Source organism: Eucalyptus grandis, chromosome 11 (assembly GCF_016545825.1).
Source record: "Eucalyptus grandis isolate ANBG69807.140 chromosome 11, ASM1654582v1, whole genome shotgun sequence".
Lineage (NCBI taxonomy): Eukaryota > Viridiplantae > Streptophyta > Magnoliopsida > Myrtales > Myrtaceae > Eucalyptus > Eucalyptus grandis.
The window spans coordinates 48,631,199-48,652,191 of record NC_052622.1 but is presented as its reverse complement, the minus strand read 5'-3'; the positions used below and the strand labels follow the sequence as shown (position 1 = coordinate 48,652,191).

General features: G+C 41.8%; 5 protein-coding genes across 10 annotated transcripts; 3 read left to right on the top strand and 2 right to left on the bottom strand.

Moving 5' to 3' along the window:
* The first annotated feature begins 1,814 nt into the window (after window positions 1-1,814).
* On the top strand, window positions 1,815-7,198 carry LOC104426788 (ethylene response sensor 1). 3 transcript variants are annotated; one of them, XM_039305496.1, is made up of 7 exons: window positions 1,815-2,004; window positions 2,421-3,006; window positions 3,265-3,347; window positions 4,833-5,201; window positions 5,320-5,586; window positions 5,837-5,964; window positions 6,362-7,198. In XM_039305496.1, the coding sequence occupies exons 2-7, from the start codon at window positions 2,442-2,444 to the stop codon at window positions 6,597-6,599; spliced, it is 1,650 nt and encodes a 549-aa protein (XP_039161430.1). In that variant the 5' UTR covers window positions 1,815-2,004; window positions 2,421-2,441; the 3' UTR covers window positions 6,600-7,198. The 3 variants fall into 3 exon arrangements, with proteins under 3 accessions (XP_039161430.1, XP_010038248.2, XP_010038250.2); XM_010039946.3 differs by having other exon boundaries at window positions 2,421-3,347; XM_010039948.3 differs by lacking the exon at window positions 1,815-2,004 and adding an exon at window positions 2,055-2,214 and having other exon boundaries at window positions 2,421-3,347.
* Window positions 7,199-8,253: 1,055 nt separating this feature from the next.
* On the bottom strand, window positions 8,254-10,664 carry LOC104426787 (60S ribosomal protein L19-1). The gene is made up of 5 exons (XM_010039945.3): window positions 10,491-10,664; window positions 9,428-9,550; window positions 8,874-9,187; window positions 8,603-8,661; window positions 8,254-8,524 (listed from the first exon to the last, which is right to left on the bottom strand). Exons 1-5 carry the CDS (start codon window positions 10,600-10,602, stop codon window positions 8,500-8,502), a joined length of 633 nt encoding a protein of 210 aa, XP_010038247.2. The 5' UTR covers window positions 10,603-10,664; the 3' UTR covers window positions 8,254-8,499.
* A 1,434-nt stretch (window positions 10,665-12,098) lies between these two features.
* Window positions 12,099-13,488, top strand: LOC104426786 (proline-rich protein 3-like). The gene is made up of 2 exons (XM_010039944.2): window positions 12,099-12,355; window positions 12,920-13,488. The coding sequence occupies exons 1-2, from the start codon at window positions 12,145-12,147 to the stop codon at window positions 13,225-13,227; spliced, it is 519 nt and encodes a 172-aa protein (XP_010038246.1). The 5' UTR covers window positions 12,099-12,144; the 3' UTR covers window positions 13,228-13,488.
* Window positions 13,489-13,693: 205 nt separating this feature from the next.
* LOC104426784 (inositol polyphosphate multikinase beta) lies at window positions 13,694-15,885 on the bottom strand. Of its 4 annotated transcripts, none has more exons than XM_039304778.1 (2): window positions 15,379-15,885; window positions 13,694-15,081 (listed from the first exon to the last, which is right to left on the bottom strand). In XM_039304778.1, the coding sequence occupies exon 2, from the start codon at window positions 15,072-15,074 to the stop codon at window positions 14,142-14,144; it is 933 nt and encodes a 310-aa protein (XP_039160712.1). In that variant the 5' UTR covers window positions 15,075-15,081; window positions 15,379-15,885; the 3' UTR covers window positions 13,694-14,141. The 4 variants fall into 4 exon arrangements, with proteins under 4 accessions (XP_039160712.1, XP_018720127.1, XP_010038244.1 ...); XM_018864582.2 differs by having other exon boundaries at window positions 13,694-15,238; window positions 15,666-15,885; XM_010039942.3 differs by having other exon boundaries at window positions 13,694-15,234; window positions 15,666-15,885.
* Window positions 15,886-19,748: 3,863 nt separating this feature from the next.
* Window positions 19,749-20,993, top strand: LOC104427977 (glutathione S-transferase F13). The gene is given in 4 exon segments (XM_018864993.2): window positions 19,749-19,875; window positions 20,344-20,363; window positions 20,473-20,521; window positions 20,620-20,993. Coding segments are annotated over 4 exon segments (570 nt in total).

Genomic DNA, 20,993 nt, shown 5'->3' with positions numbered 1-20,993 from the left:
AGAATAGGTTGGGCCACAAATAGATTGATTATGACGTGGGTCTTAAAAATCCTTTGAACTCGTGGCGCACGACTTTGCTACAGGATGTGCATGTCGTGATCATCTCTACTTGCCAGTAATGGCTAAGGAGATCCTGCCCGATTATGCTTTTTGATCATAGCGAGCTGTTCCACTTTCCAGGATTCAGACCCCATTCCATGTACTTCATCTTTCTAAAATGCCGGACACATTCTGCGAACCTGAGAGGTGGGCCTTCTTTGCACAGTCCAAGTCACTTATTCTCTTCTGGTATTGCATAAGCATCTCAACATCATCTTGATCTCTAACCGCACTTTTTAATACTTTTCCCACTTAGGAAAGCGGCATACCATTCGCCATTTTTATTCGACGAGAAATTGATTGATTAATGAATTGCATCGCCGGACAAAAAGCGATTATTGCTAAATTAAGAGTCTCTCGGCTCGGAAGTCTTTTGAAGATTTACGGTCGATCTTTATGATCCGGTTAAAAATTGGGTAATCCATCACCGCTTCATCCGAGGATTTTCGGAAATCTGCTGTCATCGGCCTTACGAGGACAAATTGCGGGTGCAATTGGGGTTGTGTCTTTATATAAGAAACTTGTTGCTATTACAAAAATGTTTTGACAGAGGATAAGTTTTATTATCTGTAAAAAAGAAAAAGGGGAAAAAACCTCAAGATAGGGTTTGCTTAGACTATTATCTGAATAATCAATTAGTAAATTAGGGATTAATTAAAAAAATAGTGTCGATCTGAATACTTTATAATCAGCATGTAATGGAAACACAAAATCTGAGGCACGCCTTGACTATTTCAATCCCTATCGCCAAATTTGGGAGGAGGGTGGGACCCTCCATGGACTCTAAAATGTCCTCGAGATCATCATATGGACGGACCATCACGGGTACGAAGAACACGGTTACATCGATCTGTTCTTTGCCCTGTTGCTGGTCGTGGCACATATGTACAAAAAGCATGAGAATCTCGCAAGATTGAATGATCCATTTGCAATTTTTCTGCAGTGCAGTCAACAGTCAATGCGCTTACCAACCTTTCAAATGAATATACCGGATTTTCTAATGAATTTCGACTCTAATCGGTAAAGGGAGATGAACCGGCTTCCCACTTAAGTAATTTTTATTGTCTTGGAATTGATTTATTATGGAAAAATGATTGATAATTGAAGAGTATAAGACGTTTTCATTTTTTATATTTGTAGGAAGCTGAGATGATTTTTCTAGTAAAACGTTTACATTATCACTCCATCTTATAAAGTTATTCAATCTTTTGAAAAAGTTTAGAATTTTGTGGGTTTAATTGTGAAACTACATAAAATACTCCTTGGGAAAGTTTAGGTGCTTTAGCTTCTTCATATGTATTGTCAAGAGGGAAATTTATTGCAGGCTTAAATCCCGAAAGATCTTAATTATTGCTGAAGCATGGCACGTCACTAATCTAAGAAATTTGTATGCTTTTTATTTAAAAATGGTCTCCCTTCGTTAACTAATTTAAGCTTTTTAAGTTAAAGTTTCACAAAATTACGCCTATTTCATGACTGGAGCCTATATTTTTGGGGCGCATGTGTTTTGATTCTTCCTAATGAAAATGCTGCGAATCCTTTAAAATGTGCTTTCGACACTTCAAATCTGCCGGTAATTCTGCCAATAATTTCGAAAATTTGGGTAAAATTTCGGATTTTGACGAAAATGAAAAGAAATTGCTTTATTGACTTCGTTCGACGCCAACTTAAATAGCACACGTCTCCCTCCAAGTTCTTTCCCTCCGAAACTTGTCTGCCAAACAAGACAGAAAGGCGAAACAAAAGAAAAAGAGAAGAAGTGCCACCTTGTCCGTGACGCTGGGGCTTTTACTCTGTTTCCATTGCCTCCTCTGCTTATGAGCTCTGCCTCTCTCTCTCTCTCTCTCTCTCTCCATGGGAATCACGGATTCGGCAGCTGATCTCACTTCCTCTTCTTCTTGTCTGGTACCCATTTCTCGTTGCTTTCTTTCCTTCTTTCCTTTTTCTTTCCCATCTGTTGATTTTCTTGCATGTTTTTATTTTCCTCGTTTTTAAGTTCATTCGAAGTATTCGGCACGACTGCTATGCTAAGAATAATCCCTTTGTGGGGTAGCTGAAGTGCTTTATTTGCGCGGAAGAAAAAGAAGAAGAAGGAGGCGGCTTCCCATCTGCTTAGTCTCTCTCTCTCTCTCTGTCAAAGAATTCTTTTGTAATTTTACGGCTGTGGGATTCTTGGGTTGGACCAGATCCATTTTCGAGGGCATAGAAAACACCAGTTTAAAGCAATTGATAGGAGCTTTGCACGTACACCAAAGTTTTGTGTGCTCTTTTGTAGGTCACAGTTGGTGGTTGTGTTAATTGTCTTTTTCTTGAATACTCAGGTTTAGAGAGGGGTTTACTCTATGATGGATGCGTGCGATTGCATCGACACCCAATGGCCTCCTGGAGAGCTACTTGTGAAGTATCAGTACATATCGGACTTCTTGATTGCTTTGGCATATTTTTCGATTCCCCTCGAGCTCATATACTTTGTGCAAAAATCTGCGTTCTTCCCATATAGATGGGTGCTGATGCAGTTTGGTGCTTTCATCATTCTTTGTGGGGCGACTCACTTTATAAATCTGTGGACAATGAATATGCATTCAAAAGCTGTTGCTGTGGTAATGACAATTGCGAAAATTTCTTGTGCCATTGTGTCATGTGCAACGGCTTTGATGCTTGTCCACATAATTCCTGACTTGCTGAGCGTAAAAACTAGGGAATTGATTTTGAAGAATAAAGCTGAAGAGCTCGACAGAGAGATGGGCCTCATTCTTACACAAGAGGAAACTGGACGTCATGTTAGGATGCTAACTCATGAGATTAGAAGTACTCTTGACCGCCACACTATACTGAACACAACTCTTGTAGAACTGGGGAGGACATTAGGGCTTGAGGAATGTGCATTGTGGATGCCGTCACAAAAGGGTTCGATCTTGCGACTCTCCCATACTCTACACCATCAGCCATCGGTTGGATCTACCATTCCAATAAACCTTCCTCTAGTCAGTGAAGTTTTCGGTAGTGGACAAGCGATGCGTATTCCCTATACCTGTCCTCTGGCTAGGATCAGACCTCTTGTGGGCATATATATGCCACCAGAAGTTGTTGCAGTTCGAGTACCTCTCTTGTACCTATCAAATTTTCAGAATGAATGGCCTGACCTTTCAGTGAAAAACTATGCAGTGATGGTTCTGATTCTCCCTTCAAATTATGGGAGACAATGGCGAGAGCACGAGTTGGAACTCGTTGAAGTTGTTGCAGACCAGGTTTGTCTTGTCTTACTTGATTGAAAATTTCCTGGGTACCTTCTCTCCTGTATGCGTGGACACAAGGCCTTTCAGGGTTTGGCGCTCAGCGTACCTTCTCACGGTTGCTTGTATAGCTGTAAATCTTTAGAACTTAAGCATGGTAGTCCACAAAGCAGTGGTTGAAAGGAGTAAAACATATAATGAAGACCACCATGACTGCAATTAGAGGGGCTTTACTGTAAGGTGGCCAAGGCAACACAGTATGAATAAGTTTCATGGATTGGGAACCTCATTTTTAGAAGTTTGCTCTTCCTATATTCCCGTTTGGTGGATATATAATAACATGGAACATTATTGAACTGTGAATGAAAGTAAGCTTTGCATAATCACAAGCTAGAAGCTATTCTGGCCATTACCTTGCTTTTGCACAGGTCTTTCTCACTGGACTTTAGTGTTGTGGTGATAAACCATAATTATTGTTGTTTTCTTGTGTGTCTGTAGTATTCTATTCCTACATCTCAGGGTATTAGTGTTTAGGCATATCATGTAATATCTTTTTGTTTCAAAGTAAATATGTTATGTATTTCTGACTTCCTACTTTATCTTTTCATTACTTATAGTCATATATGAGAGTGAGAATAATTCATCAATCCAAATGATATCTCCTGTCCTCTCTGCCAAATCTATCTGTAAATTTATGTAACTCAACTTTTTGGCACCCTTAAATTCTTGAACTGCTCTTCAGCATTGGTATTATATAAAAAAAAAAACCTTATACACTTCACACAAGTTAATTGAGGAATTTAGCATGTTTTTGCAAATTTTATGGAATTTCACAGCCACTGTCAGCTATTAGGAGGCCGCTATGTCAGCACCGGTGACAACTGCAGTATGATGGCTTCTGTGACCACAATTTAAAACCTCGACTGTCCTTGTTCAAAGTTTGGGTCTTTGGGGTTTAGTCTAGCAATTGCTACAGGAAACCTTCTACCAAGACTGAAAATTCAAAACCTGGAAATAGCAGGCGATACTGGTGGATATGTCTGCTGCTATAATAGGATCAGAGTGTATTGGAAGTAAGAAGAGGGTACACAGTCAAAGATTGATTCTAACTAATTTTAAAACTCTACTCGCTTGTTAGTTTCTTCATTTAGATAATCTTTCTTTGGGAGAGATCTTATGGTCTGGAACATCAGTCAAACGGGAAAAGGAAAGGAGAAATGAAAGAATGTGAAGGTTTCCTCACCTTATGTCTACCTTGCGGTGGTGCATTGGCATTCTTTGGATGATGGTCTTGTGTTACGTTGAGGAATATGTCGTCTTCATCGTCTTGAAGCTTCTCATCAATCATTCACAACTTTGATATTTCCCTCCACAAGTGCCGTTCTATAGTTTTTTTTTTCCTTAGGTTCATTAGTTTTTATTGCCTCGAAAATCATGAAATATGTTCCAGGATTTCCATGTTATCTGGCTGCTGAATTTGCATCTCAATTTCATGTTTAGGTAGCTGTGGCTCTCTCACATGCTGCTATTCTTGAAGACTCCATGCGAGCTCAGCATAAGCTTATTGAGCAGAATATTGCTTTAGATTCAGCTCGCCGCGAGGCAGAGTTGGCAATTCATGCTCGCAATGATTTCCTAGCAGTAATGAATCATGAAATGAGGACACCATTTCATTCAATCATTGCGCTCTCTTCACTGCTTCTGGATACCGCATTGACTCCCGAACAAAGGGTTATGATTGAAACCATACTGAAGAGCAGCAACCTCTTGGTGACACTTATCAATGATGTTCTTGACCTTTCTAAACTTGAGGATGGCAGCCTAGAGCTAGACATTGGAACATTCAACCTTCATGGTATCGTCAGACAGGTAAACATAGCAACTTTTCGCTAACAGTATATAAGAAGATTACAATCATCTTTATTTTGTCCATTAATTTGCTTTATCTGAGAAGCAACGTGATTAGTTGGTTATCTTATAACCCCAGGTTATTAATTTGGTAAATCCCATTGCTTCTGCAAAAAAACTATCCATGGCTGCATTTCTGGCTCCTGACCTGCCTACCCATGCTGTTGGCGATGAGAAACGCATTATGCAAACCATGCTAAATATAATCGGGAATGCCGTGAAGTTCACAAAGCAAGGCATTGTATCAGTTGTAGCTTCCATTGCAAAACCAGAGTCTTTAGCGGAGTGGCGACCAGCGGAATTCCATCCGTTCGTTAGCAATGCCCACTTCTACCTCAAAGTGCAGGTTGATGACTTTCGCAGTTTAGCTTCACTTAGCATGTAAAAATTGTCCTATTGAGCAAAACTCCTTATCATTAGCTCTCTCTGTCTCTCTAGGCTTGCTAATATAATGCTTTGTTTCATGTTCTTTTGCACTGATAAATTTGTATTACAGTGCATCCCATATCAGCAAACACACCTTTTTTTTTTTGGGTAAAAATCAATCTGGGTTATCATTGTCTTAATTATGCAACTTACTTGGATTCTCATATCAGGTTAAGGACTCTGGCTGTGGCATACAGCCACAAGATATTCCTCAAATATTTACCAGATTTATTCATCCTCGAAGTGGATCTAATCGAGGTAATGGCAGCGGAGGACTTGGACTTGCCATTTGCAAAAGGTAGATTGCAGATTGCTTAACGCTTTTGCTCAAATAGCAACTTTCTTTTGTAAGCATCTGTGGTCCTTTGGACACTTTACTGATTGCTAGTCCGTCAAGCATATGAAGCCCTCTTGTCTCATGCACACTGACAAACCATGAGCCAGTTGAGTCAGAAAAGATCTATGGATCTTTGAACCTTAAATTTAATGCTTCTCGGGGCATAATATCAAGTAGTGACCCTCAAGGTTGCGGATTGATTTACTTGCACTGGTTACCATTTGGACACTCAGATGATATCTCAGAGATAATTTTCTCGACCCTTTCGTCTACTAAAGTTTGCAAGCCACTGGATGAAATTGTATTATCTGGGTTTTGTGATCTGAGATCTCACCTACTCTCCTTTTCATGATTTTAGATTTATAAATCTCATGGGAGGTCACATCTCCATCGAGAGTGAAGGCCACGACAAGGGCACCATCGTCACTTTTGTCGTCAAACTACAGAAATGCAGCAATGCAAATGACTCGGCAGCCCACGAGATCACATCTAGAGCTCAGTCTATTCATGAAAGCACCCATTTTGCTCGGCATAAACCTCTCATAGACACTGACAGAACGGTCCCCTCCAGCTCCCAGTATCAAAGAAGTTTTTGAAGTCTCAAATGCAAGTGGTTTATTCGAATGGCGTATCCCACCGAGTTCTCCCCAAGATATTGTTCAGGTGAAAAATGGGTATTGACTACGTAATCCCTCTTATCGTGGAGGCCTATACGTCTGATACTTGAGTTATGCTTCAAAGCATCGACTTTATGTTCTGATTAGAGAGGTCTCGAGGTTGTGAGTAAGAAGTCGTGCAGGGAGGCCATTTTTATATTTTTTTAAGTCTAGAATTTTTGCATGGTCCAGTAATTGTCATATACTACTGTAGGTGGATTGGGATGAATTCGCTTGAACGTGAGGGAACTGAAGCAAGTGTCCAACCAGTCTTGAGAGTATAACTTACGACTGTTTTGGTAGAATAACCGTCGATCCGTTTACTCCCGGTTTTCTTCTGTCTGCACTTGCCCTACTTAGTCCTAGGAACCAGGTCCATGATGCACTCTTGTATAGTGATGGAAATTCACATTCTCTATACGCAGAGCAATGACTAACATGTACTTCAAGAGTAGTTATTAGCAAAATCTATTATCGAATCACTCTCCTTCTGCCACTTTATTAGTATGATAATAGCAATAACTATTATTATTGTTGCTGCTGCTGCTTGCCTATTTCTTTCTGGGCGGTGGTTGGGGGACGTCCGAATTGATCTTTGCTTATTCGTGCCTGCCCGAGGATTATGCCGAGGAGAACCACTCTTGCTGAGGAAAAGAACATCCACATCCACGGTATTAAAAGCAGATTGAGCAGCTTTCGGATACACTCGCCTCATTCTTGCGAATGATATCTCAAGCTTTTCACAAGAGCCTCTCACTAAGACTTACATGCCATGGAAGCTTGTCTAAGGAACTCTCCATTTTCCGGACTAAATATGCATCTGACGAAGTATCGAGTCTTCTTTGCAAGAAATGTGGATTAATTAACACGACTTGATATCCGCTAGTAGCTTTCTTTTGCTTGAGAAAGCATTAGAGATCGGGAAAATCTTTGTTCTTGAGACCTATTTGAACCAAAGACTTCGCTTATGCCAAAGATTAAACGAGACGGTGCTCTAACTTGTGGAAACAGACCTTGTTATCCCGAGAAGGATGCTATTATTATCATACAGCAGGTCATTTTGAGTCCCAACGAAGAATTTCCCATCTTCCACTTCAGAAGTGGACCTTAATTCGAAACTTCATCGTTTGAGCAAGTTTTCGGGGTCACTTTTCTTGATAGACAAGATTAAAACACGGTCCCTGCTGCTCATTTGACATCATTCTGGCTTTTCAGTATACTCTATTGCCTGTTTAAAGCAAAAATAAAGCTATTAACTGAAAGTATGCCGCAGGATATCAACTTGCTTATTGTGACGCAAGATAAAACCCACACCAACCACCCCCCACCCCAAAAAAAAAAAAAAAAAAAAAAAACATGGTCATATAATACCACGAATAGTGATCATTTCGACTCTGGTCATTCCAATACAAAAACCAGGGCATATGGAATTCTACACCATCACCAATAGTCACAACAAATTGTAACCATTACCGGTGATGTACTCTGCCGCATCTACGATAGCTGCCACTCTCTTTTTCAGAGGAAAAACTTAATGCATACAAATTGACAAAAGCGCATAGATGAATCTAACAGAATGAGTAAGGATGAATCAGAGAAAAACAGCCACCCAAGTATTCGAAATAAGTGCAACACTAAAAGAATGAAATCCACGGTAATATTTGGAAAGACAAGGATCTAAATAGAACTTTGAAAATCATCAGACTCCGTCTTTCTAGCACATAATACAGTAAGTTCCAGAACAAACAGAAACAAGTAGGCAAAATTAATCTAACATAGCTACTAAAGACATCAGGAACACCAAAATTTGTGTACTCTTCAGTGTTCTTCATAACGGGTTTCACTTCTTTGCCTTCTTCGGTACCCTGAAAGCCAAAAGAAATCTCTCAGATAAATCCAACTGTGGATAGAGAGAAATTTACCATTTTTTTGCATATACTTACTCAGCTGCAGGTACTGGGGCTGGTGCTGGTGCTGGTGCTGCTGGCTTCTCACCAGGTCCCTGTTCAATTTAGACATGGGAGGGAATCGATTTAGAATCTACCTATGATACATAAAATACATTTTCATTTATCCATTCTCAGAGCTTGTTTTACTTCATTTGGCCCTTTAAACACACGATAATTACATTTTGACTCAAAAACTTACACAATTCTACTTAATTGATTCCCTCATCCAGTCATTTTTAATTGTCTAGCTGGTAATAAGACTCACCTGGGCCAAACGCTCCTCCCTCCTAGCATGCTTCCTTTCCCTGCTTGCCTTGTTCTTTGCCCTCTTAGCCTCAAATTGGTCAGACAATGTCTTTTCTCTGGCCTTCTCTGCTTTAGACTTGTGAATGCTCTCCATCAGCACACGCTTGTTCTTGAATACGTTACCCTTCACCCTCATGTACATGTCATGGTACATGTGCTTGTCAATCTTCTTTGATTCCCGATATTTGCGAAGCAAGCGCCTAAGGACACGCATCCTCCTCATCCACAAGATCTTTGTGGGCAGCCTTGCCTCCCTTGTACCCTTGCGCTTACCTGAAACCAGGTTGAGTTACTACTCACAGCCTCCTAGGGTTTACTAGTTTCCCAAGTGCAATGGTTACATCATAGAGACAAAAAAGAAATACAATATACAAACATGGTACATTGGAAAAAAGCTCTTCTTTGCAGTAGAGAGTTGTGCCAACTTGAATTAAAAAATAAAAAATACATACTTTGCTCATACCATACTGAAGCTCAAGTTATGGAAGATCTCTCAGTTCAGAGGAAACTCACCATATCCAGAGTGACGGCCCTTTCTCTTGGCCTCCTTCATGCGCCGTGCCCTAGATCGAGAGTGGATCTTAGTGGGCTTCCTGATAATGAAACCATCTTTAACCAACTTCCTGATGTTCTGGCCTGTGTAAACACCCAAATTGATATCAATCGATGAAGGCAAGAGAAGGTTAACTACCGAGCCACTTGTGGCCGACAAGAAGAATGCAACCAGTATTCAAAGGAAGAAGTGCCACCACTTCATGAGGGGTCATGGTGAAGCAGGTGGGTGCAGCGCTAGAGAAAATACTCATGAAACCACATCATCAGTTCCAAAATGCGTGTCATACTCTATGCAGAATCAATTAGAAGAACTCAAATAACAAGCAAGCCACAGTGGAGATGTTGACTATTTCGATTGCGATGCGATGCGAAGCCAGATAGAGTAAAAGAGAGGAAGTTAGCGGCGACTCAACAAGCAAGTTTCACAGACAGAACCCAACGTAAAGAGTCTTAATTCTAGCCAAGATTCCACTCAGCCCCTGTCACTGAAGCTGAAAAGAAGATCAACAATTGCAAGTCCTCCATATTTTCCCTTCCTTCCTACGAAGGACACAGAACCCAAGGCCAGACGCGGAAACCAAAACAACTGCTTGTCAATAATTCTCAGACCCACAACACCAATTCTTCACATCAACAGCAACGGAAGACCAATCGATCCCGCCTCAGCAAGCAAACAAAACACAAAGCACAAGAAATCGAACCCCACACCCAAGAAAGCAACAACCACAAACGAATTCACATCGCAGACATCCAAAAAGATGTCTACCCATCCTCATCCTCCATAATAGCATCACCAGAAACTCGACCTCCAAGTAGTGAAGCTCACCCATCAACACAAATGCTCAAAACCGTCGTCCAATCTCTTTTTTCTGCCCTACCCATCATTTGCGACCGATAGAAAGGTCCGAGAAACCAGCTCCGACCCGACATCGACGAGCGACGAGGAGGAGAGCAAATAGACGAGCGAAGCTACTTACGAAGAGAGAGAGAGAGAGAAAGAGAGGGAGACGGCGCGACTTACGGGAGTTGGCCATGGAGATTTCGTTGACCTCATTAGGATCGAGCCACACCTTGCCTCGGCCGCACTTGAGGACGCTGGCGGCGAGCCGCTTCTGAAGCTTCAGCGAGACCATCTCTCACCTCTCTACCTCTGGCTGGTCGATGCTTGGGAAAAGCAGAAGAGGATGAGAGGTGGTGAGGTGGAGCCATTATATACCACAGCTTCGCCACCGCCTAGGGTTTTCCAGCGCTCCTTCTGTGATGGGCTGGGCTTCGTCTACTCTCCTTCATTTGTATTTTACGCTCGTCAAACCTTGATTTAGCCTCCCCGGCCTCGATCGGCCCAGTTCGGTGGATACTAAAGGCAAGACGGATCTTTGTGAGGTCGGCCCACCCACTGAAAAATCAGCCGGGGTCACCTTCTTTTTTCTCTCCTTTTCTTTGGTCAATGAACAAATCGAGCCAAACTTTAGGTTAAGGGACAAATCTGACCCAAACTTTTTTTTGTTTCATAAAAAAGCACAAACTTTAGATTAAGTGTCAATTTTGGCTCTAATTTTTTTTTTCTCGTAAAAAATCACAAACTTTCACTTTATCCAAAATCTAACCCCTACCATTAACTTTCTATTTGAAGTTAACCTTATTTCAAGAGAAAAGGTTCTAGCCGTGAGGTTGGTGGATCTCGTCCATGGTTTCTTTTGACGGGCGGTGATTTACAGTTTCATATTATGATGGAACGATAAAGTTTAGACAGAGAAATTCAATCTGGAGATTTTTTTACTTGCTAGTGAAGTATATGAGATGACACAATTTCATCGTTATTTTTCAAGTTGTGGCTCAAACAAAAAGACAATAGATGATGTTAGCCATCAATTACACATGGATTTATTGGTAAGGACAATCAATGAATCTAAGTCAAAGGGGGTCAAATTTAGGATTTAAGTGAAAGTTGGTGATTTTTTTCGAAATAAGAAAAAATTGGCTAGAATTGTCACTCGACCTAAAGTTGATGTTTTTTTACGTGACAAAAAAAAGTTTGGGCTAGATTTATTACTTGACCTAAAGTTGGTATTTTTTTACGAGACAAAAAAAGATTTGGGCCAGATTTGTCCATTGACCTAAAGTTGATGCTTTTTATTTGGAATTAACCCTTTTTTCTTTTAAGGTTAAATACTAGGAAAAATCCTAATATGATATGCCTATACCATATTTATCCTAATTTTTGTATTGCAAAAAATCTCAAACTTGTACATCTTGTTTGGGAGTAGTTGTTGGTGCCAATTTGAAAATGTTTTGTGGCAAAAAAAAAAAACATAATAATAATAATTTTGGGTAAATGTGGCATGAGCTAGTTTTGATATTTTTAGTGAGTCAAAAGCTAATTTAAGGTTAATGCGACATGAGCGGACCGGTTTACAATTTATGGTACCGACCCTTTCTTTTATATATATGAAAAGATTGATCATTTCGGTTGCGAATAAAATGCAGTGCCAATCGAAATTGGAAAGTTGCCTCCCACGATGATCAACGCACCAACGTGCAGACGTGTAAAGCATTCGAAATGCGAACTGTTAGCCATTAAAAATGGACACATTTGATACGTATAAGATGCAGAGAGAGTTTGGTGGCCTTTAGCCAAAACTTGTCGACAATCCAAAATCTCTTTCGTAACGAGAATGGCTCTTGTAGCTCATCTCTGTCTTGCAAATTGCTTGCTTCTCCTGTCCCTCTTTGCAGTTGTTTTCGCCGCCGACATCGATGCTTATGGATCCAGATCCGGCCTCAAGAAGCCAAAACTACAGGGTGACCAGAGCCTCCTCTCCACAGACATCGGGATTCAAGGAGTGATTTACTGTAAATCGGGCTCGAAGCTCGTCCCACTCCAAGGTACCTAATGCGTTCATGTTCTGTCCATGCCAGTTTCTGATCTTCTAAGGCCATTGTCTGTCTGCGCTCACTTGTCTTCCGTTGCTCACAATCATTTATAATGAGATGCGAACTTCGGCCTGCTCATTGGTGAACGTAAGAGTGATTAGTGCCCGCGCACGCGCGCGCACACACATATATATTAACCAAGAATGACTATTAGAGCGATTTGATCACGTCGAAGATTGATATACTTCATCTCACGCCCCATAAAAAGAGAGCAGCGCGAGGATGAGTTCGGTTATTCTCCGTGTTGGATCTTATGCAGCAAATCCACATACCATCGTCTTCAATTTCGATGGCTATAGACAGTTAATTCCAGTAAAGAAAATAGATCAGTTGTTGAACTGCCTAAACATGGAACATCCTCACAGCTTCATGTCTCTCCTCTCTCAAATTTACATTAGCCAATGGGTTGAAATCCATATGCGGTGGTAATAGGTAAAATCATGGGTAGGTTGCAATACGCATGACAATTACTCTTCTGCAAAGCGAATAGAGATTGATACAATGATGTGATTCCAGGTGCTCGGGCGAGGGTAACGTGTTTGGCCGTGGACAAGCGAGGGTACGAAACCGCCCCGTTCTGCATCTTGAGCAGACCGACCGATGCAAATGGCTATTTCTTGGCAACACTGTCGCCATCGGAGGTCGAAGATGACTGGAAGCTCACACATTGCAAGGCTTTCCTGGAGCCCTCTCCCTCTGAGACCTGCAAAGTGCCAACGGACGTGAACAAGGGGATCACTGGTGCTCTTCTCTCATCCTATCGCCTCTCAAAGGACAAGAGAATGAAATGGTTCTCCGTGGGGCCTTTTGTTTACACCGCGTGAGGACGAAGACTCAATTTTTAAAAGGGGAATTTGAGAGCTGATAATGGAGTGGGACATGGAGAAATGAAGCTACTACTTCTCTGAGGTCGTTGACTGATTAAAGTTATCTTTTGGCTTTTTGCCAATAGCTTAAGTTTGGATATCGGCATGATCAGATAAGTGTTGGCCATCTCTATAATAACTAAACAACTATTCAACTAAAGAGGCCAGATGAAACTATCGGGTTGTTCTCTTGCTTAATAAAATAACCGAGTATTGGAGGGTCGGACTTCGACCCGTATTAGCCCGCTTCATATAGGACCATGATCTAACAGCTCATGTAGATCGAGAGTACCCAAAAATAGCTAAATGAGTGGGCTAAAGGGCTGATAAAACAAAAAATACATAAATAAATAAACCAGAAATTAAAGAAGGAAAACTCAGAGGGGTTCGTGCGTTTCTCGGTCTGCTATTTCTGCGCCAGAAATAATATAAATCCATTGTGACTATTAGCAAATCCAAAGTGTTGATTGGCAATTCACGATAACGTTAACTTCGTATGGACAGAATCAAGAACTCTGCACAGCCATGAAGACAAGGAATGGTCGAATCAACTCAACCAAATAGCATACAAATTATCCGATCTGAAGCGCGGAGCAGAACTCTTTGCAGGCGACAAGTGCAGCAAGACATGAATATGAAGCATTCTGGTTAGCCAAAACAATAAGCACGTTGGCAAATGGACAGTCTCATGCAAATTATAAGTGCGGTCCAAAGAGAAATGAATTACCAGCAGATTCGGCCAAACAAGTACGGTAAACAAGAATGGCCGTTGAGAAATGAAAAAGCTACGACTAAAATAGACCGTCATTATACCTATTCTGAACCACTTGTCAGAGCAGGAATGCAGGAATGCAGTTATTCTCCAGTTCCCGCTAGGAGGCCTCGTAATCAAGCTCTATTTCCGTGTTGCTCTTATAGAAGCCATTTTCTTTCAATCCGAGATTGACTTCGCACTTTGCACACTTGTTATCTTCATCAACAATGTCACGTATAAACTTGATTACAGAACAGAGGCCACCCAAGAAGTTGTGATCGATCACGCCGTGGCCATCCATCACATGTGCAAAGTCCACCAGTTTAACTTTCGGGTGTGCACGGCCGTCCAAAGCAGACTCCGTGTCATAAAAGATAAGGAGTGAACAAGAATAGAAGTGATAATTCGTCTGAACCTCGAACCATTCCTTCAGCTGAAGCAATTGTGCCAAAATTCCACCCCGGTGACCGTAAACTGTCGATGCATACAAACAATCCGGATCCGCATCTGGATCCAGAGACAAGTTGGAAGAAACGAACTTCCTCAGAGCCGACCTGACACCGTCCGCATTAAAGCTATAAACAACCTTCTTCTCGGGTTGCCAAAACCCAGCTTCGCTATTTTGATATACCTTCAGCCCAGAAATCCTGAAACCCATTGAAACGCTTGTGCTATTTCGATCTTTCCCTAAGCACTTTTGGATGTACTGCTCAGAGGCCTCGGGATACCATGTTCTGGATCCAATCTTGATGTCCATGACAGATGGGTTCATGCGACCCGCAACGAGATCCTCCAGAACCAGGTGAGGCTGAGGACCCGATCCATCAGACGCCTCAATAATCTGAGTTCCGTGAAACCCGGGAAAGAATTTGCGAATGTGACCTGGGATCTCAGTATTGGAATAGAATGACTCGTAAAAGGCCACTTCTGTATCTCCGCGCTGATCACTCTGGAGAGGCTTATAGAAGCGGCCCGAATCATCCACCAGTGGCCCCAGCTTTCCCCTGTCTGCTTGGTGACCGGCGACTTGATGATCCGGGACCTTGAGCATGGTGTATCTGATGTGCGAAAAAATTCTCCAAACTTACTCAGATTCGATTATCTATCTATTCAGAGCAATAAAACCGGTCTTGAATGATCACAGCCAGATGAACTAAAATGAAAATCCACGCTAATGGGCAACTACTCCATGAATGACTCTATGCAGGATGCTTCCTTGCAGAAAAATCAACGAAAACGATTGAAAACAAGTCCTGACTGAAATTTCATGTGCAAGCGCAGAGAGATGAGATAAACAAAACGCAAAAGGCGTCAATCTAACTAATTAAACCGATAAAAAGGCGAGCGAGATGAACCTTCGCACTTTTTACATAAACAGTCAAAGGCCACGCCATCGTTTACTCCGTCAACGAGAAGAACGACGATTCCTCGGAGAGAAACGCACTTTCAGACATCGGTTTTGTTTTTGTCCTCTCTTCTTTTGGTCTCAATACCCTCTTTCTGCGAACTCACCCGACAACGAAACGCACCCAAATTTCCATCGCAATGCCGTCGATTCGCAAACGTAATCATCCCAACGACTCGGCGCGAAAGCGCGTATCGACTTTATCTCAGCGATCGCAGCAATTAAAGATTCACGTACCGCGGATTGGGCGACGCCGGGGACGGATTTTGCAGGTCCGAGGAGGTGAAGAAGCAGCAGTCATTTGCATGTGGTGGAAAGTCCTCGCCGACTATGAAGGCCCGGGAGAGAAGAAGGAGAGAGGTGGAGAGGTAGACCGAAGGGAGAGGGAGAGGAGGAGAGAGTCGGCCGTGATGCCGCCGCTTGCAACGGAGATATCAGGCGGAGGAGTAGCGTGCCTTTGACGAGAAAATATTGGGTGGGTTTAACCCTCCACATAGGCCAAATGTATAACCATACAAAAATCTGACACATGGCAAATTTGGGCCACCTGTCAGCGCCCACTTCTCCGTTAACTCTCCGTCTCCTCCCCTCCGTTTCCGCCCACACCTCTCTTTCCCTCTCCTCTCTTACTTCTCTTTTTCGAGAAAATTTCCCTTGTTAGTCTGTCAACGCAAGGAAAAGACAAGAAAAGCAGGGGGTTGGTGGGAAAGAAGCGAGGGAGGAAGCCTTCTTCTTCGGTCATCTTCGACCGAGTATACCCCACTCCCGATGCCAGTGCTTCCCACTGCCTCAACGAGCCGCTCTTGACGCCGTTGTTTTTCCCGACATGCCGTTGCCGCCGCTGCCCTAAGCGCCACGGCACCCTTGCTCGCCACTGCGGACATGACCCGATGTTTGCAACTTATCACTACCTTCCCTCTTGCAGTCAAATCCGCCTCCCTCAACGTTCTTGCCGTTCCGTCACCAGCGTTGTTGATTCTATTCCACCATCGATGACGCTATTGTTGTTCTACCACCGACGATGCCAATGACGACCAGGTCGCTGTCTCGTTTGTTCGAGCAGCTGCCCACGACGTCTTCTGCCCCTACCATGACCCTCTCTCTCCCTCTTCTCTCTCTACTTCTCTTTTCTCCAATCGCCACCACCGTCACTGACTCTCCTCCTTCCGTAATAAACTCGCTCCAAGTGCCGCGGGACTCGTCATCTGTTGGATATTTCAATAATATTTTGAAATATTTATAATAATAACATCGATAATAGTTATGACCGCATTTAAAACCATCATTATTTTTAACGGTTACATAATGGTTTTTTTTTAACAGTCTTACAACAGCTATTTTGTAATATTTAATTTATTTCTCAAATAAATCTTTCATTATTTTACAACGACTCTTTTAACGGCTCTATTTTGTTTGAATATAAAATCTCATAAGACAATCTTAAAAATACACACTAAATGAAACAAAGAATTCTTTCTTTTTGAAATCTTTCATTTCATTTTTCTTGCTAGGTTATACATTGTTTCTGTTTCTTCTAATATTTAGTGCGGAATATAGAAGAATGTCTCTTGTATCTTGGGAGGATAGCCGTCAGAAGCCTATTGCACCAAGTTTCGTACTCCGGGTGGAATTATCCTTAAGGACAGTGCTTACATCTACACGCCTTAGACAAATTTTTTTGTTCTTATGAGCCTATTTTCTACATCATCTTCCTTAAGCAAGACGATTGTCAAGGCAGTAGTGGCCACTGTGGCCAGCTTGCTGGTCGTCGTAGCGATCGGACTTGGAGACGGACACGGAGTTGGAATCATCGTCGCCGTCGCCGTCGGACTCCGATGCCTCGAAGGAATCCTCCTGGCGGCGGCGACACCGGTGACGGAAGGAGCGGAGCGGTTTTAGGAGGGAGAAGCATAGGAGGAGAGAGAGGAGCGGCGGCGGTAGTAGCGGTAGCGGTAGGAAGAAGGAGAGAGGACGCGTTGATAGAGAGAAGGAGCGGAGGAGGTTGAGGAAGGATGAGAAGAGGAGTGGCAGGAGGAGCGCTCGCAATGGATCTTCTAGTGGTTTAATTCGGAGACGAAGAGAGTTTGCGTTGATCCGGAATCAGTTGTGAAGCGGCCATGAGCCCACTCGAGCTCAAGCCATGGCAGACGCAAGAAAAATGGAGAGAGTTCGAGTTGATTCAGAATCGGTTTTGAAGTGGCCATGAGCCAACTGAGCTCGAGCCATGCTATGGCAGATGCAAGAAAAAAGAAAGGAGAAGTGGAGAGAGAAGAGGGGGAGAAACGGAGGGGAGGAGAGAGACGGAGTTAATGGAGAGAGTTCGCGTTGATTCAGAATCGGTTTTGAAGCGGCCATGAGCCAACTGAGCTCGAGCCATGCTATGGCATACGCAAGAAAAAAGAAAAGAGAAGTGGAGAGAGAAGAGGGGGAGAAACGGAGGGGAGGAGAGAGAGTAAATGGGAGAGAGACGGAGTTAATGGAGAGAGTGGGCGCTGATAGGTGGGCCCAAAATTTGCCATGTGTCAACTTTTGTATGGTGATATATTTGGCCTACGTGGAGGGTAAAACCCACAAAATATTTTCTCGGGACATGCAGTTTGCCCCTTTTGATTTTATAAACAATATTTCTTTTCCCAAGGAACGATTTATCATCGACCACGCGAATTTCGAATTTCGATGTTCGGTTGCATACACAAAATATCCAATAAAAAAAAGGTTGATATGCTCAAAAATCCAAAATTAATATATGTATGACAAATTTCTCCCAAATAATTTTTTAATCATAAAAAAATGTAAATAGTACATTTTATTTATTTATAAATTTATCCAAATTTAATACACTTGTAATAAATTTACCATCTATTAATTTCAATTAAATTTTACTGTTAAATCGGTAAGTTAGATAACACTTAAGTATATCAATTTGAGATTTTACTATATGTTTGTATTTTTTGGTATCAATCCAATTTAAAGAGGGTATTGTCATAAATATATCGGTTTGTGGTTTTTGGTAGTTAAACAAAATAATTTGGGATAAATTTGTTATAAGTGTGAGGGTTTTATGAATGTTTGGTACAAATTTATTATAGGTATACTAGTTTAGAGCTTTTTGTGATTAAAAAATAAATTTAAAGTAAATTTGTTATATTTGTATTAGTTTGGAGCTTTTCAAGAAATTAATTATAGAAAAAAATGAGGAAAAAGGAGAACGTCGAGAGAGGAGGAGGGAAAAATAAGAAATTAATCAATTCATTTTATAAAAAATAACTTCCAGAAAAATGTTTTCTAAATTTTCCAACGTTTGATTCACGAAAAATGAATTGCTTGGGAAAAATATTTTCTATGACAAGAAAAAAGTCTTCTAAATTATGGGAAAATGTTATCCACTTTTTCTCACTTGATCTCTCTTATTTCACATCCTTATAAACCCTCACTTCCTCCTCCACCTTCTTCCTTTAAATTAAAAAATTGAATTATTTTTATTTTCTTTGTTTTCCCTCTTCTTCTATATTTTTATGTTTTCTTTTTCTTTTTCTTTTTTTAAATTGAGTTTTTAATTTCTTTTCTTTTTCTTCTTCCGTGGTAGGTGACTGGCTAGTGGCCACAAGCCAACTCCAGCCTCGCCCAAGGCCAGATCCGACAAGGATGAGGCTCGGGCTTGCCAGCCTTGGCGGAGCTCAGGCTCACCTGGATCGAGTCGGCAAGCTTGTGGCTCGCTTAATTCAATCGAGCCTTGAGCTTGCCGAATCTAGCGATTGTGTTTTGGTTGGCTGCTGAGCAGCTGGCCACGTCGAGGCACACGACGATGAAAGAAAGAGGAGGAAGGAGGAGGGAGGAAAAGAAAAAATAAAAAAATAAAAATTCGATTTTAAAAATAAAACTAATTAAAGATTAGATTTTTAAAAAATATATAAAAATTAAAATTAATTTTCTTGGTCATTAAAAATATTAAAATTTGATGTTTTTCATAATTTTTCCCAAAAAATCAAAATAGATAATGAAAAATGAAAAATATTTTTCATTCAAATTATAAAATTTAGTTGAACATTAGAAAATATAATTATTTTCTTTAAAAAATTTAGAAAATATCTTATGAGAACGCGATGTTTTTCATGAAAACGAATTCAGAAGAACTGCTTTCACCTAGGGGCTTCAGAGCTTTCTCTTAGCGCTGCGTCTGTGCGCACGCCAGTCCAACCACTCCTGCAGCAGAAGACTTTCCACGTATATAAAAGACTCGTCCACCCTTCTTCACTTCACCCTAAAGTCACCCCTCCCTCCCTCCCTCCTCTCTCTCTCTCTCCAACGAAGAAGTGAAAAATGGGGGTGAAGCTGTATGGGCATCCGATGTCGTCGTGCACCGTGAGGGTGATGGCGTGCCTATACAAGAAAGGGGTCGAGTTTGAGCTCGTCCCGGTCGACACACTCGCCGACGAGTAGAAGATGCCGGATTGAGAAAATGAACATAATAGAAGAAAGATGAAGAATGAACTAGAAGCTTTTGGATTCAATTCTCTCTCACTTTGTATATTCAAGGTATGAAAGTATTCATTTCAATGATTACAATAGCTTGCTCTGTTCTTCTATTTATACAAGACCTTGATGATGAAGAAGCAAAACCGACTAAAGGAAAAGGAGGGAACTAACGAGGAAAACTGAAAAGAGAGAAATTGTTTAATCTGTTGAGTAAGCTAGAACAGAATAACCGTTTTTGTTCAGCAAGGAAACTTCTCGAGGACTTCTCGTCATAGTTGAATACGTGGGCACCGTTGAACATGTGGGCATCTTCATTCTTCTTCCTTTGTTGAAGTCACAATACTTTGTGCTTTCTTCCTTTGTTGAAGTCACAGCACTTTGTGCTTGCTGTTGCTGTGCTCTGTTCTTAGGTTGTGCTCGCTGTGCTTTGTTTTTAATACGGATTTCCTTGCCAAGAATGTATAGAAAAGACTAGGCGATTTCTCCTCTCCACTGTGTTGTTGCTTTGTGTGTCCTCTTTCTGGGTTGTTTCTATTGATCAATGCTCTTCTTGTACCTTTGATTGCAGCCTTTTGGGAAGATTCCAGTCCTCGAAGATGGTGATCTTACCATTTTCGGTCAATTTCTCATGCTCTTGTTCATTATATTTGGCTAGTTTGTGGTCTTACCCTCTCTCATTTCTCTTGTTTTCTGGAAAACGAAATGGTGGTGTCAGAATCGAGAGAAATCATAGAGTACATATCCAAGAAGTACCATGCCCCCACCACCGACGACCTACTCCGCTCTGACAGCCTCGAGGAGTCCATCGCTGTCCGCCTATGGGTTGAGGTCGAGTCCCACTACTTCCAGCTGGTGATGTCGCCCATCATCTTCCAGCACTTTGTGGCCCCGCTCCAGGGCAAGGCGCCGGACCAGGCCATCATCGATGACAACCTCACGAAGCTCGCGGGGGTCCTCGACGTGTACGAGGTGAGGCTAGGTAAGACCAAGTTCCTCGCCGGCGACTTCTTCTCCCTCACTGACCTCCACCACTTCCCCTACATGTTAAACTTCATGAAGACGCTGTGGGCGATGGCGGTCCCTGCGTGA

Excerpts from the sequence above, each read along its gene's own strand:
- LOC104426788 (XM_010039946.3), top strand. The coding sequence starts at position 2,442 with ATGATGGATGCGTGCGATTGCATCGACACCCAATGGCCTCCTGGAGAG. Across the intron at positions 5,202-5,319 it reads TTCATGGTATCGTCAGACAG|GTTATTAATTTGGTAAATCC; the intron begins GTAAACATAGCA and ends TTATAACCCCAG. Across the intron at positions 5,587-5,836 it reads ACTTCTACCTCAAAGTGCAG|GTTAAGGACTCTGGCTGTGG; the intron begins GTTGATGACTTT and ends TTCTCATATCAG.
- LOC104426787 (XM_010039945.3), bottom strand. The coding sequence starts at position 10,602 with ATGGTCTCGCTGAAGCTTCAGAAGCGGCTCGCCGCCAGCGTCCTCAAG. Across the intron at positions 9,188-9,427 it reads GGGCCGTCACTCTGGATATG|GTAAGCGCAAGGGTACAAGG; the intron begins GTGAGTTTCCTC and ends ACCTGGTTTCAG. Across the intron at positions 8,525-8,602 it reads GCCCCAGTACCTGCAGCTGA|GGTACCGAAGAAGGCAAAGA; the intron begins GTAAGTATATGC and ends TTTGGCTTTCAG.
- LOC104426786 (XM_010039944.2), top strand. The coding sequence starts at position 12,145 with ATGGCTCTTGTAGCTCATCTCTGTCTTGCAAATTGCTTGCTTCTCCTG. Across the intron at positions 12,356-12,919 it reads GAAGCTCGTCCCACTCCAAG|GTGCTCGGGCGAGGGTAACG; the intron begins GTACCTAATGCG and ends ATGTGATTCCAG.
- LOC104426784 (XM_039304778.1), bottom strand. The coding sequence starts at position 15,074 with ATGCTCAAGGTCCCGGATCATCAAGTCGCCGGTCACCAAGCAGACAGG.